Raw genomic sequence first — 14,799 nt, 5'->3', positions numbered from 1 at the left:
GAAATATTACTTTACTACAAATTATTGCTGTACGGCCATTAAAATAATATCACTTATTAATAAAGAACATACTGAACTTAATAACTAACCACTACCACGGGGAACAGCAGAAAGTAACAATGAAAAATATCCACCATATTATTCGTAATAAATACAAGTTACGTCAAACTTAACGCAGAAATTGTATCTTTACTACACACAGCCTCGATTGCGATAGATAAAAACAATAAAATTAAAATTAATGTAGAAACAATCAATGGTTTTGAAATATCTACAAGAAAATAGTGCAAATACTTCACAATCAAGCTTAAAAGTGAAAACGACATATCAACCGTCATAAGTAACCTATCAATGTCAATCGTTGAATTTGAAGTTTACGAAGAACTAAATACTATAGTATAAATTAAGTTATTTACGATATTGATAAATACAATTAAACACCCATTGACACTAATAACTACTTATTTAACTTGCTAAAACGAAAAACTTTAATAATTATATTTTCAACTTTAAATGTTATTAAATAGTAAAATTACTACTGAACTTAATAATACTTAAGTTATCATCCAAAACGAACATTATAGATTATACACAAAATGAAATTCTAGAAGTTTTAATAAAAGTTCTTCAAAAGTAATTTGGTGAATTATACTTGTGATTTCAAAACAAATAAATCCAATGAAACAACAAGATTGACTCAGTGAATACACCTAGACAAAAAATAACTTATATTGTTAAAAAAACTTAACTAATAATGAACCTCTATAACCCTAAACTTAGAGCTCAAACCTGCATAGTATGGTATATCTATTGTGTTCTACTACTAATTTTTCATGTTGACAATAATAAGAAATATTTGGATGACTACATTAAAAACAAAAATTAAAAGCTACTAGCTCAGCGATATAAATTTCTGAAATAGTTATAAAAACGTCTATATTCATTTAAATTTGGTTCATTCACAATAACAGAACAAATAAGACTAAAGCATTCCGTTTGAAAAGTATAAGAAATATCTCCAAAGTATAAATCTAGATTAAAACTCCACCAACATCAAGACATAATCTACAAAGATTAACCACAAAACTAACAAAAAATATATTTTTCTATATATTATTTGCTATATTTTTATTGAAACATGATAAAAATATTAAATATCAAGATAAAAAATTAAGGCATGGTTTTATTATTGACTTTTTTAAAGTCTATAAATTGTATTAGTATGCTAATACACACATAATAATATATTCTAGTTATATTTTTTTTTTGCATTCTTAAATTTTTACAATATCACTCGATAATTGATAAAAACTGATCTTTTAACTTTAAGATTTTATATATTTTCAGTTTGTTTGTATACAAAATAACTACAATTAAATCGACTTTGATTAAATAGTGTATACTTCCTTAAAAGTTTTTATTTCTTAATTATTATGAATACTATTTTGTTATTGTATAATTTGTTGGTAGTCATGAATATATTGCAAATGGATTAATTATAAGACAAAGATTCAAATGAAAGTTTTTGAAAATGCATAATAATCAAAATGATTATGAGCTATAATTTGGTGTTATTATAATTAATTTAAAAACGTTTTCACTGATTAAAATGCAGTACCTATATTAATAGAAATTTTCATTATGTGATGGAATTTTTTAACTTGACTTGTGATATACCCAATTAATTTTTTTAGAGATATATTAGAAAATTTTTAGTAAAAATATAGATTCGATTTAGAGTTCAAAACATAGTATCACGGAGCAAAAGTAAAATTAGCATATGATTACTTTTATTGCAGTAAACATGGCTTGGTAACTACACAGGAGATTAAAATTTGAATTATAATCTTGGCTCTAATAATATTCTCAAGTCTTTCCATAAAAAATTATACACAGTTTAAATCCACCAAATATGGTATATTAGATCATCATAATAATATTTGAAATTATAATTCAAAAATGTATAACAATACATAAATGTATTTAAGTCACATTCAATTCTTATAAAGCAATTAATATATTTTATAACACATTTTGTATTTAAAAATTATGACAATTAGCATTTGTTTTTTAAACCAATAAATAAATATTTATAGGTACTTATTTAAATTGCTTTTGTAATTGAATAGAATTAAGTTGGAAAGAAATCATCCAGTATTAGAAATTTGTTTAGGTTCACTCAACCCGGTACGGTTTAAAAATGTATTAATTACCATAAATTTATAAAATCAATAATAAAATATGCTTTTCTATATCAATATATATATAGCCGAGTTGAGCAGAGTATATACCTAAGTACAATATTTATAGGATTTCATTAAAAACAAAATCAATTATTTAGATGATTATTTTTAAAACGTATAAGTATAGTAATACATATTGAATATAACTGGAATTTTAAAATGTAAGTCTTAATACACCAAAAACTTATATCATTAACTCATACACATCCATAGTTATCGCATATAAGAATTGTTGGTTGCCATATTAATGATGCAATTAAAATACAGAAAATACAGAACATACATTGATATGTAAAAAGATTTTTAACCAAAAAATAAATATGATTTGAATAAAATGTTATCGAATGCAAAATTGTAAATTTATTTTTGGTACTTAAAATGTTTACTAACTAAATCAAATGTTCCATTTAAAATGCGTTAAACATTTGGAACGCCTAGTTTGTTTTATCAAAATTTGTATACTAATAAACCACTATAGAATGGAATATATAATATATAAATAAAATGTATCTCTAAGATAAAAATAAGAAAAAATAGGTCCGGAAATGAGTTAAAAACAATCCAATAATATCGCATATCGACTCAAATATTAAAATTAACAAATTTTAAATTTAATATTACTGAATATTTGGACATAAGTGCGACCCGTAATTATCATATTTTAATATTTTAGAGGTAGCTTAAGTATAATCTTAATAATCTTAATATCTCCATATGTTTATCACGTTAAACCCAAGTAAAGTACAAACATATTAGAAGAATGAATCTAATACTATTCGAAAAAAAAAATCAAAATCACATAGGTGTCAGGCTGATTATTGTAAGAACTAAAATCTAAATAAAAATTTGGCATAATTATATCCTGAGACAAAAAGAACTCAACAAATTTAGCTATTGAGAGAAAAAATAATATAAATAGTTTAAAATATAGATAATAAGTTTTTGTTGTGACGTTGATGCATTAGATAAATACACAAAAAGAAAACTAAAATAACTGTAATAAATGTGCTGAATTTGAATTCAATAATAAATCATTGTACACAAAATTGATACTGATTGGAGACAGTCTAGACCATCGAATGTCAGACAATAATTCTAATGATATTTTATTAAATATTTTATCATAAATATTTGTAATACCGTTAACTGAACTTATTTATGAAAGAAACAAAATCTAAATATATTGAAAAATTAATTATGTATACCAACAGTAATAATAGTATACACAGTGACATAAGTTTCAAGTCACAAAGAATAATTTTTTAATTAGAGAACAATAACTTAAATTATTATTTTTGTTTATATATCCAATTTCGTTGAAATTTGAACATCAAATGTCAATAAAAATGTTTCTGAAAAAAATGACTTACGAGGAAAATTATAAACATTTTTTTAGTTTTTAACAAAAAAATAATTTGTTTATATTTTTGATTTAGAAGACTTTTGATATTATAAAAGTAAACCTTGTACTACAGTTTTCAAGCTTAATTTTTAAATACTTACAAATAATTATTTTAACACGATTAAAAAGAATTTTAAAAACTCCATACGTCTATTGCATATTAATAATACAAAAAAGCTAAGAATTATGAAAATATTAATATTATGTTTATAAAATTATAAAATAATATTATACATATTTAATGAAAAAATAAAGTTATTACTAAAGTCTATTCATTATTGATATACAATCAACACTCAAAGTATATTAACTATAGTATTAACTATACTTGTTTTTGAGAAAATATTTTTTTATGATTTTTATTTTTTATTTTTTAAATAATTTAATATTCAAATTACGAAATTCCCTTCATAATTCTCTCTCTTAAAAAAAAAAATAAAAAAAAAAATATAAAAATAAATAATAAGTCGCACTAGATACTTGATACTTCATTTTATGTTGAAGATTGAACATTTTACTGACTGCTTAAAAATATGATGGGAGACAAATAAAAAAAATAAACACATTATTGTAAAACTAATACATTTAAAATTCTTTTCAAAAACTGTAAATAATAATAAAAGGTATAATATTATTTTGTTTTAAAATAAAAAAGGCACATATTATGGTCTTAAAAAATTAATCTACTATGCAGAAGAAATTAGGGGAAAACGTGATTTGTAATAGCATAGACATTTTCTAATGATCATTAGTAGGTTTCTTGGTGCTTCTATTCTAAGGATAATAGTAATTTTAATAATAATAATAATAATAACAATAATAATAATAACAAATAATTTCTATTGAAATACATACATAATTAATATAAATACCTTGCATAATTAGATTTTAGTAAAGTTTGAATGGTAAACTGTTGTAGCTTTTGACCAAATACGTATAATGGTATGTGGAAAGTTATAATCTCGTAAGAGAACTTAAAAGCAGGTGTTCAAAATAATGTACTCAGCATTGTATTTTAAAATTAACATATTAATAATATGGATATTTTCTGTACTAAGCATTTAGAATTAACCAACACTTGACCAAATAATAACTATAGTTAAAAGAAAATTATTACATAGTAATGTAAACGTTTTATTGTGTGTCATATTTATAATTTATTAAACACCTTTTCAAGTCTCATTATTACAATTTAAACGGATTTACAATATATTATATTATCTATGTATCTTACATGCAATATACAGCTCAAAGAGTAGTCAATTTGGACAGGATTTAAAGTCATAAGCATAAAATATTTATTCACTTTGGTGATAACGTTTATTTATTAATTTATCGTATGGCTGGTGAAAACTTTATAGCGTGTTTAATAAATATTTAATAATAAAAATGTGTGTTCTATACTTTATTTATTATTATTCACTAAATATTTTATCTAGAAAATGCTATATAGAACCTTTTTAAATTCAGTCTATGTAAAAAAATGATATTAAAAAAAAAAATTAAATTAAATTATCAATAGACTAAAAGTAAAACTAGAAAAAAAGTAATTTACCATCATTACAGCTAGTTAGGTATACACTTATACATAAAAATAATAAAATTTTCTATTGCTTAGAAAATGTGGGTTATTATAGGATTATTATAGGACATGCATATCCATTACTTTATTCAAGCTAATATTAATTTTATATCATAATTTTTATATAATTTATCTGTTTAATATTTCCGATCAACTTTGTAAATTTTTTTTTTAATATGATTGAAATTATTTCCTTTTTGGTTACCCACTAGTTTTAAACATACCCAAATATGTGAGGGTTACATTTTCCTAGATAAAAATATTCTTATGAATGTACATAATAATATATAAATTATTTCAATAAAATCTTTTAATACATTTATTTTAAATAATAGGTATGCATTAATGTATAAAATAACTAACTATACCTATTGTTTTATTAAATGATCTAGTAATTTTTTTAAAGTTCTTATTAAAAAAAATGATTGCACAGTATGACATGATAATATATTAATTATTTTATCTAATTATCATTTATTAGTTTAATTTGTTTATGTTTTTTCATCGGAATACATAATCATTTCTGGTTATTTTGTATATTTTGAATGAAATCACTTACAATAAAAATCTGAGCAAGGTGCAGCATTATTAATTAATTAAATTCAAATTGTAATGTATTACATTATTAATGTAGAAATTACTTATATTGCATGTTATATGCACCTACATAAAGTTAATAATTATTAACTTTTATTAAAATTTAGTTATCGTTACTAACTATAAGAATAAATTTTAACCAACTATTGGTTATAGACAATGTAATAACCAGAAACTCATAAATTATACATAAGATTATTGTTACACAAGTAGTAGGTATGTATATTGTATAGCCTTCGGGAAATTATTTTAAAGAATGTGGAATAATAAACGTGACTAATTAGAGGGGAAGAAATTAGATACGTAATTTAAAAAACATATAGTCTGTATAATTTCTAAATATCATCATAGATATAAAAAAATTCTCATAAAAGATGATATGTATCAGTAGTGATATGTGTAGAGTAAAAATCCACTTTCCTTGAGATAAAATTGTATGTAAATCTACTAAACTTTCAAGTATTATAATTTATAAACCATGGTATAAAAATTAAAAAAAATTTTAGAACCATGAAAAATACTTTCAATATAAATAGTTGTAATGCGTTTCACATTAATGTACTTACTGGCATATGGTTTAAAAAGAACGTTAAACTGGCCGCAGGTTTAGAAGCCGGTGACGTACAATTTGCTATTAAAGTATCACCTGGATCATATTTATCTTTATCTGTTACAATTACTGGTTTTGATTTTGGTAGTTCTGAAACAAAACAAAATTATAATGATATGAATTGTTTCTGTAGCACTTAAAAATTAATACAAATATTATTTATGTCAGCATATAATTAATTTTATATTTTATAAACACATATCAATATAACACTTAATAAAAAAAAAATAATAGCTAATATTTGTGAAATTTAATTTATACCTATTAATTAAAAAATATTGATACATTATAAGTATGCAAGAATTCTATGATTAATGCCATTTACTCATTTAATGGACAATCATTCATATTATATACCTTCAGAGTTTGAAAACATATTTCAAACACCTAACAGTAAGTAATAATGATTTTGAATGTGCATTTGGTTTTATATTTTATTTAGTATGTAATAGAAAAAAAATAAGAGTAACATATTTAATAACTTGCATTACTTGTTTAAAAATAATTACGATGATTTTTGTTAGTATTAAATTAAAAAATATATATATTTAAAGATTAATAAAAATAAAAGTTATTACATAGTTAGATTAATTAAATATATTAGTGACTCATTATCTTATTTCCTAACCCTATAAAATGTATACATATGGAATAGGTCATCGTATTTTCATAAGAATACTACTCATCCAAAACTAATATATCGTCTTACAATCTATGATTATGTTTTTTTGTTCTTTAGGTGGTAAAAAAAGCATTATAAATAATTGTTATAAATTGCAATAGTAGTGGCTGTAAAAACGTCAAATAAATTTTCTATAATAATTCGTAAGTCTACACATTATCGTGTATTTGTGTAAACGTACATAGATCACTTCAATAAAAAAAACTTGACCGTGCAATGTTAACATGTTTAAATTATTGTTTTTGTTGTACATCATGTATTCATGTTTAAGATAAAATTATCAAAATAATACTATTTTTTAAATTGTTATTTTTAACTCACTCAGAATATTAAAAAAGTTATTATCGAATCTGACTATGTATAATAGTATATATATATATATATATATATATGTATAATATGCGTTTATAGTAAACAATTTATCAAGACTAAAAATTTACCATACTAAAAATAATGAATATAATATGAGTGAGTTTGAATAAATATTTTTCTTTATAAAACATAAGGTAGTGACTTTAAGTATCATTTTATATTTTATATTTTCTTAGTGATTTGTTGCAACTAAATTAAATTTGAATGCTTTTGTGCATATCTTTAAATTATAGCAAATATCAATTTTTTGATATGATTTAATTTTTGAGATAAATAACATTGTGTAAAATGGTATTTGATTAATAATAAAAAATTTCAAATTGAATAAATATTTTGAACATAGAAAAAGCTAAATTCAATATGAGTTGTAGAGATTGAAGAGAAAATTATTAAAAGATTAAAAAGTAAAATTATACGTTTAATGTCCACTATTAACATTAAATTTCATTAAATTTAATTAAAATTAAATTACTTTTAACTGAACTAATTGTATTAATTACTACTATCCAATTTCTTCTGAAAAATACTATATTTAAACAAAAATTATTTCAAAATATGGAGATGTTAAAAAAAATGTCAAACTAAGTAATAACTTAGATCTACATTTAAAAATATTCAAAAAAGTTTTGAAAATATATTTTCTAAAAATTTAATAAATATATATTATTGAATATTGTTTTTTTCTTATTTTGTAACAACTTTGATTTTTTTTAACATTTTTACACAAACTTTTTGTGATATTGAATTTTATACAACTTACCTATGTCATAAACAAAAGCTTCTTCATAATAACATATAATTAAAGTAAAATAATCAAAATAGTTAAATTTAAAAAGCTTAAAAAATGTATATTCTAAAATGTTATCAGTAAATAATTCATAATTAATATTATTAATATTGATTAAATTTAATAAATTATTAATTAATAATAATAATAATATATATATATACATATTTGTTTAATTTTTTTTTTTTGTATTTAAAGTTATTTATACGTTGTATAATTTTTAATTTGTTGACTATTTCATCTGAGTAATTTTCAGTTCAAATAATACTTCATTAGCATAATTTCAGTGATATATATTACTTATTAGCAATTAGTAAGATTTATCCGAATGACTGAGCAACTAAGCATAAAATATGAATCATCTAATAGTCTCAAAATAAGGTTAAATGAGTGTGAATTACGTAGTTTTTACTTTTTATTAAAAAAGTCAACAATTTGTAAATAGTAGAATTTTTAAAATCAATTTATTTCTTGAAATTCTATGCTTAAGTAGCTTCACAAAAATTTAGTTTTGGCTTTTGTGTAGAGTATAAGTACATGCCCTACTTTTTGGAGTTATTGAAAACTCTATTAGAGATAAACTGAAATAATAAAAACTGATTTAAACTATGTAAGTAAATTAAGAAGTTTACATATACATATATTGAATTAAATTATATCTATTTTTTTGCTACAATATATGTAGTTTTAAGTTTTAACGTGAGTAAAAAATATCAATTTCGAAAATTTATTTTTAGAACTTATTTTAAATACTATTTTTACATAAAAATGAAAATTATTTTTGGAAAACATTATCAATACATTAAAAACCTAGCATAAAAGTGCGATTTTTGGTAAATTAGTCAACATAGTTTTTGGTATTACTATTATTAATTTTAGATTATTTAACTGTTAAATATAATTTAATTTTTAAAATTATTTATACAAATGGAATTAAATAGGTAGTATTACAAAAAGATAACAACAATTAATAATTCAATTTTGAAATACAGTTTAAAAAAATGAATTATTACTAAAAAAAAAAAATTGTTAAATTTAAATTTAATGAAACATCATTGTATTCAAAAAATGAATCTGATAGAATTGGTAGAATTGGTCTATCAAACAATTTTTCAAGTGATATGATTTATTTGACTCAGCTATTTAAGTAATTAATTTATTTTTGGTTTTATAGTAAGATCATACATATATTTTTTGAAAATATTGCATTTATTATATTATTATTATTATAATATTTTAATTATAATAATAATATATATTTTTATCATATTATTATAACAACTTATAAACCCCAAATTTTAATAAAAACATTATGTACAATTTAAATACTGTATAACTATAAAAATAGATTCATAGTACCTATAATAGGTATTTAAGATAGATCAAAGTAAATTTCATATAAACTACATAAAAGTTTAAATTACCATGAATAGTAATTCAATTAAAATAAAATATTTAACATGTTATTGATATTTATCGTTTAAATAAGTGATTTCATTTAATTGGAACTTAGAATATCCATAAAAAATAATTTTCTTCATACATTCTTTAGATTTTATGGTTTCAGTATGAACTACTTATGAAAAATCTTGTGTAACATTTTTCAAAACTTAAAAAAAAAAACACAACAAAAGAGTTAGTAAATATTTTCAATTACCTATGACAATTTTCATGATGTCCAACTTATAAAGTAATAAGTTATCATATCAAAAATCACTTATGATTATTTAGAAATAATAAAATTATTAACCATCGTCATTAGTTATTGCTATTCTTAGCAAATAAGAGCGATTGTTAATAAAAAATAAAATTATAATACATACACGTATTGATTTATTTAAAATAATTATATAAGTAGTAATATTTGTCTTGAACTTAAAAGAAATGTAACTAATTCGTAAACCGTAAGAATATTAAGAAAAATAACATTTTTAATTTAATAACAGTTAAATAATGAATGATTTCATAAATTTACTTATATATTTTTTACAAACATTTAAAATTATTGCATTCATTCGTCGTACACTTTTTTTTTTTAATAATAAGAGCTTTTTGCCAAAGTTGCATGGCTATGGAGGGGTTGTTAAAAAAAATAGATTTACGCGTTTAACAGTTTTGCGGTACTCCCCTCCAATCATCGGTAAAGCCATGATGCTGGGGTAAAATTTATGTACTGACATAAATCGTTAACAGCGAGATTCAATGTGTCGCCAAAAATCCCAGCTATTTGTTATTGAGTGAGAAAAATAATTTAATTAAAAAATTAATTAATTAATTTGTAGATTTACAACTGTTAAAGTTCCATTTCAATAATGACCAACAGTACAAAGTAGGTACTATGTAATCTATGGAAATTTACCTAATTCTAACTGTCATATATAATTCAGTATTATAATATGTATATTTTATAAATTTGTATTTAATCAAGAAATTAATAGCTTGACTTTCATTTCGATTTTCAATTCAGACTTAATTTTACACAAATTAGTACCAAAAACAGTTAAAACATAATTGAAATATAAGTAAAAAAAAAAAACTTAAGTAGAAATAATATATAACATAAGTATCAAAATTATATCACAATTTATCAGAAGTTTTTTTTTTAATCAGACCATGGTAAAAGCTCCTACTAAAACTTTGACAATATTTGAATAGGAATAACATCTCAATACTATAAAATTTCTATTTTATGTTGTCTTCAAGATAATCAGCAAATCCATAAAACATCAGACACATGCTTTACTGTTAAACATTTTGAAAAAAGTATAAAAATATTTATATATTAAAAATAAAAAACACAAATGATGTAAGTTTTAAGATAATATGAATAATTAAAACTTATTTAAATATGATAAATTTAATCTAAACACATAAATGTATTAAAATAAATTATTTCATATTTGGATTGAATATTGTTTTTTTTTTTATAGATATCGAGTATGACTTTTTTATATAAACCATTGTATATAAAAACAATATATAAATCTTTGAATAACTTCAACCAAATACATACTATTCAAACTTTGGTCATGTCAGGTGCTATTTGTAATATTCAGTCAAGATTTGTTTACCGTGCCAAATAATATAGTTTCTTCTCCCCGAATAAAAATCGAATAGGTACCCTAACCCCAATATAATAGCAAAATATGTCAAAACTTACAAAACTCTGTAATAAAGTAAAAATAAAGCATTGGTGAAAATATTATTCTAAGTGAACTAAAATTCAGATCAATACATTAAATTCACAAAATAAGAAAGTAGTCACCAGTTGAAATATTATATACAAACATTAAAAATTAAATAAATTATTATAATTATAAAAACCAAAAGTATGAAAAATACTCAACGCTTAGATGTCAAAAACATCTTAAAAAACAAATTTTCATTAACTTAACAAATCACCACTTATTGGAAAATTTACTAGTTTGATTAATTTTAACGTGTATTGAACATATTTTTTGTAGCTCTAACTAACAAAAAGTTTTTAAATTGTTATATGTACATGTTATATGTGTGGATACACTTTAAAATAATGCCATTGATTAACAAGACTATCCAATTTTTCTAAAAAATCTTTAAAATTTTAAATATAATTTGGAAAAATAAAAGAAGTAACGAAAAAACGGATATATTAAAACCATACAAGTTTTTGAAAAAAAAATCAATTTTGGTTATTAACGTAAATATCAACATTTTTAAAAATATTTAGATAACCGTTTTTCTGAGATCACATAATTTAAAAAAAACATTTTAGCAATTTATGGACCTTTTATATTAATAAATCGTTATTTTTAAGTTGAAAAAAAATAAGAATATATACTATAGGTTCTTCATACTTCATAAGTCTTGAGTTGTCGTAGAAACCTGAAAATATCAACAACAACTATGCGGTAGATTTATAAATTGTATAGACATTTGAAGTTGACAAAATTTGATATTTTCACAAAAAATAATGATATTTCTTTTAACGATTTACGTTTTCCTTTCATTTTACATTTGATTGTTAATGATATTGGCTAACCATATTTAACACATTAAGTTAACTTTAAAAAAACTAATAAGTAATAGTATTTACAGATAAATTTGAATTATAGTAATTTTATTATATTGTCGAATTATGATACATATATAATATTATATAAGAACTTTAATGTTATTTGTTGATAATTCAGTTTTAGTATTTTTATTTTTACCGGATTCTACTTTCTATATCTACACTAACTATAATATAGTACTATATACTGACGTAGTGTTGTTAGGTATACTTTTTGTTGCATATTATTAAACTACAGAGAATTTTTCTTCTTTTATTATTGTTATATTTTTTTTTCTTGATACCCTGGTGGTACTTGTATATTAATGTATATGCTATTTAAATCTATACAATTTTATCTAACTGCAAAGAAGATTAAACCAAAACTCAAGTTTAATGAAACTGTTTCAAATATGTTCATTAACCATTGTTAACGTTTAAATATTTAACATTGAAAACACTAGTCACTTATCTATACTTTAAAATATTTGTTCATTGGTTTTGATTTTTGATGATGGAATTTTATACAATCACAACTCATAATAAATTATTCTTATTTCAATACTTAATAAATAAATTGTTATTCGAAAAAATTGCAGTAGTTTTTACAATTAGTTATATTTATTCCAAATCAGTCACTGTAATAATTGAGAAACTGTATTACTAATAATATATAATAATAATATTATGAATTGTACAAGTATTATTATTTTATTTTTATTATTTGAGTTATGCCTTCGAAAAGTTACAGTTATTAGTTATATTAATAATACATAATATACAAATTTTGATTATAATTTTTTTTTTTTTTAATTTACAATTTAAAATTTTTGCGAACAAGAATGTTTCTCAAAATTTCTGAGCTCAATTATTATTACTGTAATAGATAATTATAAAGAAATATAATTAAAGGTATAATTTACAGATTGAGAATTAAAATAATTAGATTTTATAAATTACCTACATATTATTTTCTGTAATATTTATAGATACAATATAACGTATATACTTCTTATTATATATAATGATTTTTTTATCAGTTATATATAAAATCAACTTAATGATTAAAAACCTTTTTTCATAAACTTAATAAAATTATAACCATTATATTGTTTCATTGGAATACACTATATGAAATTATGCTACATAGTTAAGTTCAATTTAAAATATTTATGATAGTTCGTGTCCTTCAGGAATAAAATAGTTAGAAAAAATCAACCCTTTGGGAAATTATAAGTGTTTGAGCAATGTATTAATTTCTTCCTAGGGCAACTCGCTAAAAGCTGGCATTAGATCTTTATTTAGTCAGAATAATAAAATTGTATAATATCCTTAAATTTGTATTTTACATTTTAATCATGTATATATTATAAAATAATAACAAAAAGCTCTTAGTTTTTAATTTAAAAGGTTAATATATATTTAGAGGAGGAGTGGTCAACATAATATATTCTGTGTGTACAAATAGTAAAAAAAAATTATCATGCCACTTCAAATGCAATCTACACACAGTAAATGATTAGTGAAATTGTAATTTTAATCAATGATAAACGATTCATTATTATAATTAATTTTAATAATACTTAGCATGAATCATAATTATTTTATTTTATTTATTATTAAAATATACAATTCATTTATATGTTGAGCGTATATTAAATCAGACATGTATGTATCGTATATTTCTAACGAAGTTTATCTGACTAATGTTTGGAAAAAATGTTATTGTTAATTTATTTTTATTAAAATATCTTTATATTTATTTTTGAATATTATATACATGTGTTATTTAAAACTTAAAACGTACCTAATTAAATAAATTAATAAATATACAAGAGGTAACTTAATTGTTAAAAGGTGTTCACTGTTCAGTATTCACTTACCCACAACCATGATTCGTTTTGAGACGATCGCAGTTTTGAATGAAGGCCCGTCAGTTGTTACTTCACAGCTCAAGTTTCCAGACAAATTGAAACCAACATCACGCAGAAATACTTGTGTGGCATTTGATACAGACAACTGCAATAATACAAGTTTTATTTTTCACAATTGTATACATTCTGTATGAGTATAATATAACCATTATATAAACCATTCCACTCTATGTATCTATATAATTTATATATATATATATATAATATACCTGGTATTACAGTCGGTTATTATTCTATTGGAGAGATTTCCTGTATTTTTTTAGGTATTAAAATGTAAATAGTAAATATATCAATAAAATCATATTTGTTGTATTTATGCATTCAGCAGTTTTCGTTAAAAAAATATAGTTGTACTGTAAGACAAATTAATTCAGATTTTTTTAATATTTGTCATGCATATTTATTTTTAATGTGTATGTATTTAGGCTTTGAGTGAAAATTTTGATCAAACCGAGATATATTTATTTATATATATTTAGTAACACTATTACAAATGCATACTGTTGCAGAGAAAAATTATCATCAATTTTAGATACTAAAATATTAGTATATGTGTT

The 14,799-nt window shown here is 21.2% G+C and overlaps 1 protein-coding gene and 1 long non-coding RNA gene across 2 annotated transcripts in view; one reads left to right on the top strand and one right to left on the bottom strand.

Moving 5' to 3' along the window:
• The window catches only part of LOC114124163 (uncharacterized), a 108,897-nt gene that overhangs the window by 18,202 nt on the left and 75,896 nt on the right, over positions 1-14,799 (bottom strand). Inside the window, exons 3-4 of the mRNA XM_050203127.1 lie at positions 14,192-14,327; positions 6,391-6,524 (exon numbers count right to left, since the gene is read on the bottom strand). Of these exons, the coding sequence (XP_050059084.1) occupies positions 6,391-6,524; positions 14,192-14,327 (270 nt within the window). The remainder of the gene's footprint in view (positions 1-6,390; positions 6,525-14,191; positions 14,328-14,799) is intronic.
• Positions 1-14,799, top strand: part of LOC126550823 (uncharacterized) — a 34,329-nt gene that overhangs the window by 14,415 nt on the left and 5,115 nt on the right. The window lies entirely within an intron of this gene.

The sequence above is a fragment of the Aphis gossypii genome, chromosome 3 (genome assembly GCF_020184175.1).
Source record: "Aphis gossypii isolate Hap1 chromosome 3, ASM2018417v2, whole genome shotgun sequence".
NCBI classification, from domain to species: Eukaryota; Metazoa; Arthropoda; class Insecta; order Hemiptera; family Aphididae; genus Aphis; species Aphis gossypii.
This window is presented reverse-complemented; position numbering and strand designations above follow the sequence as displayed.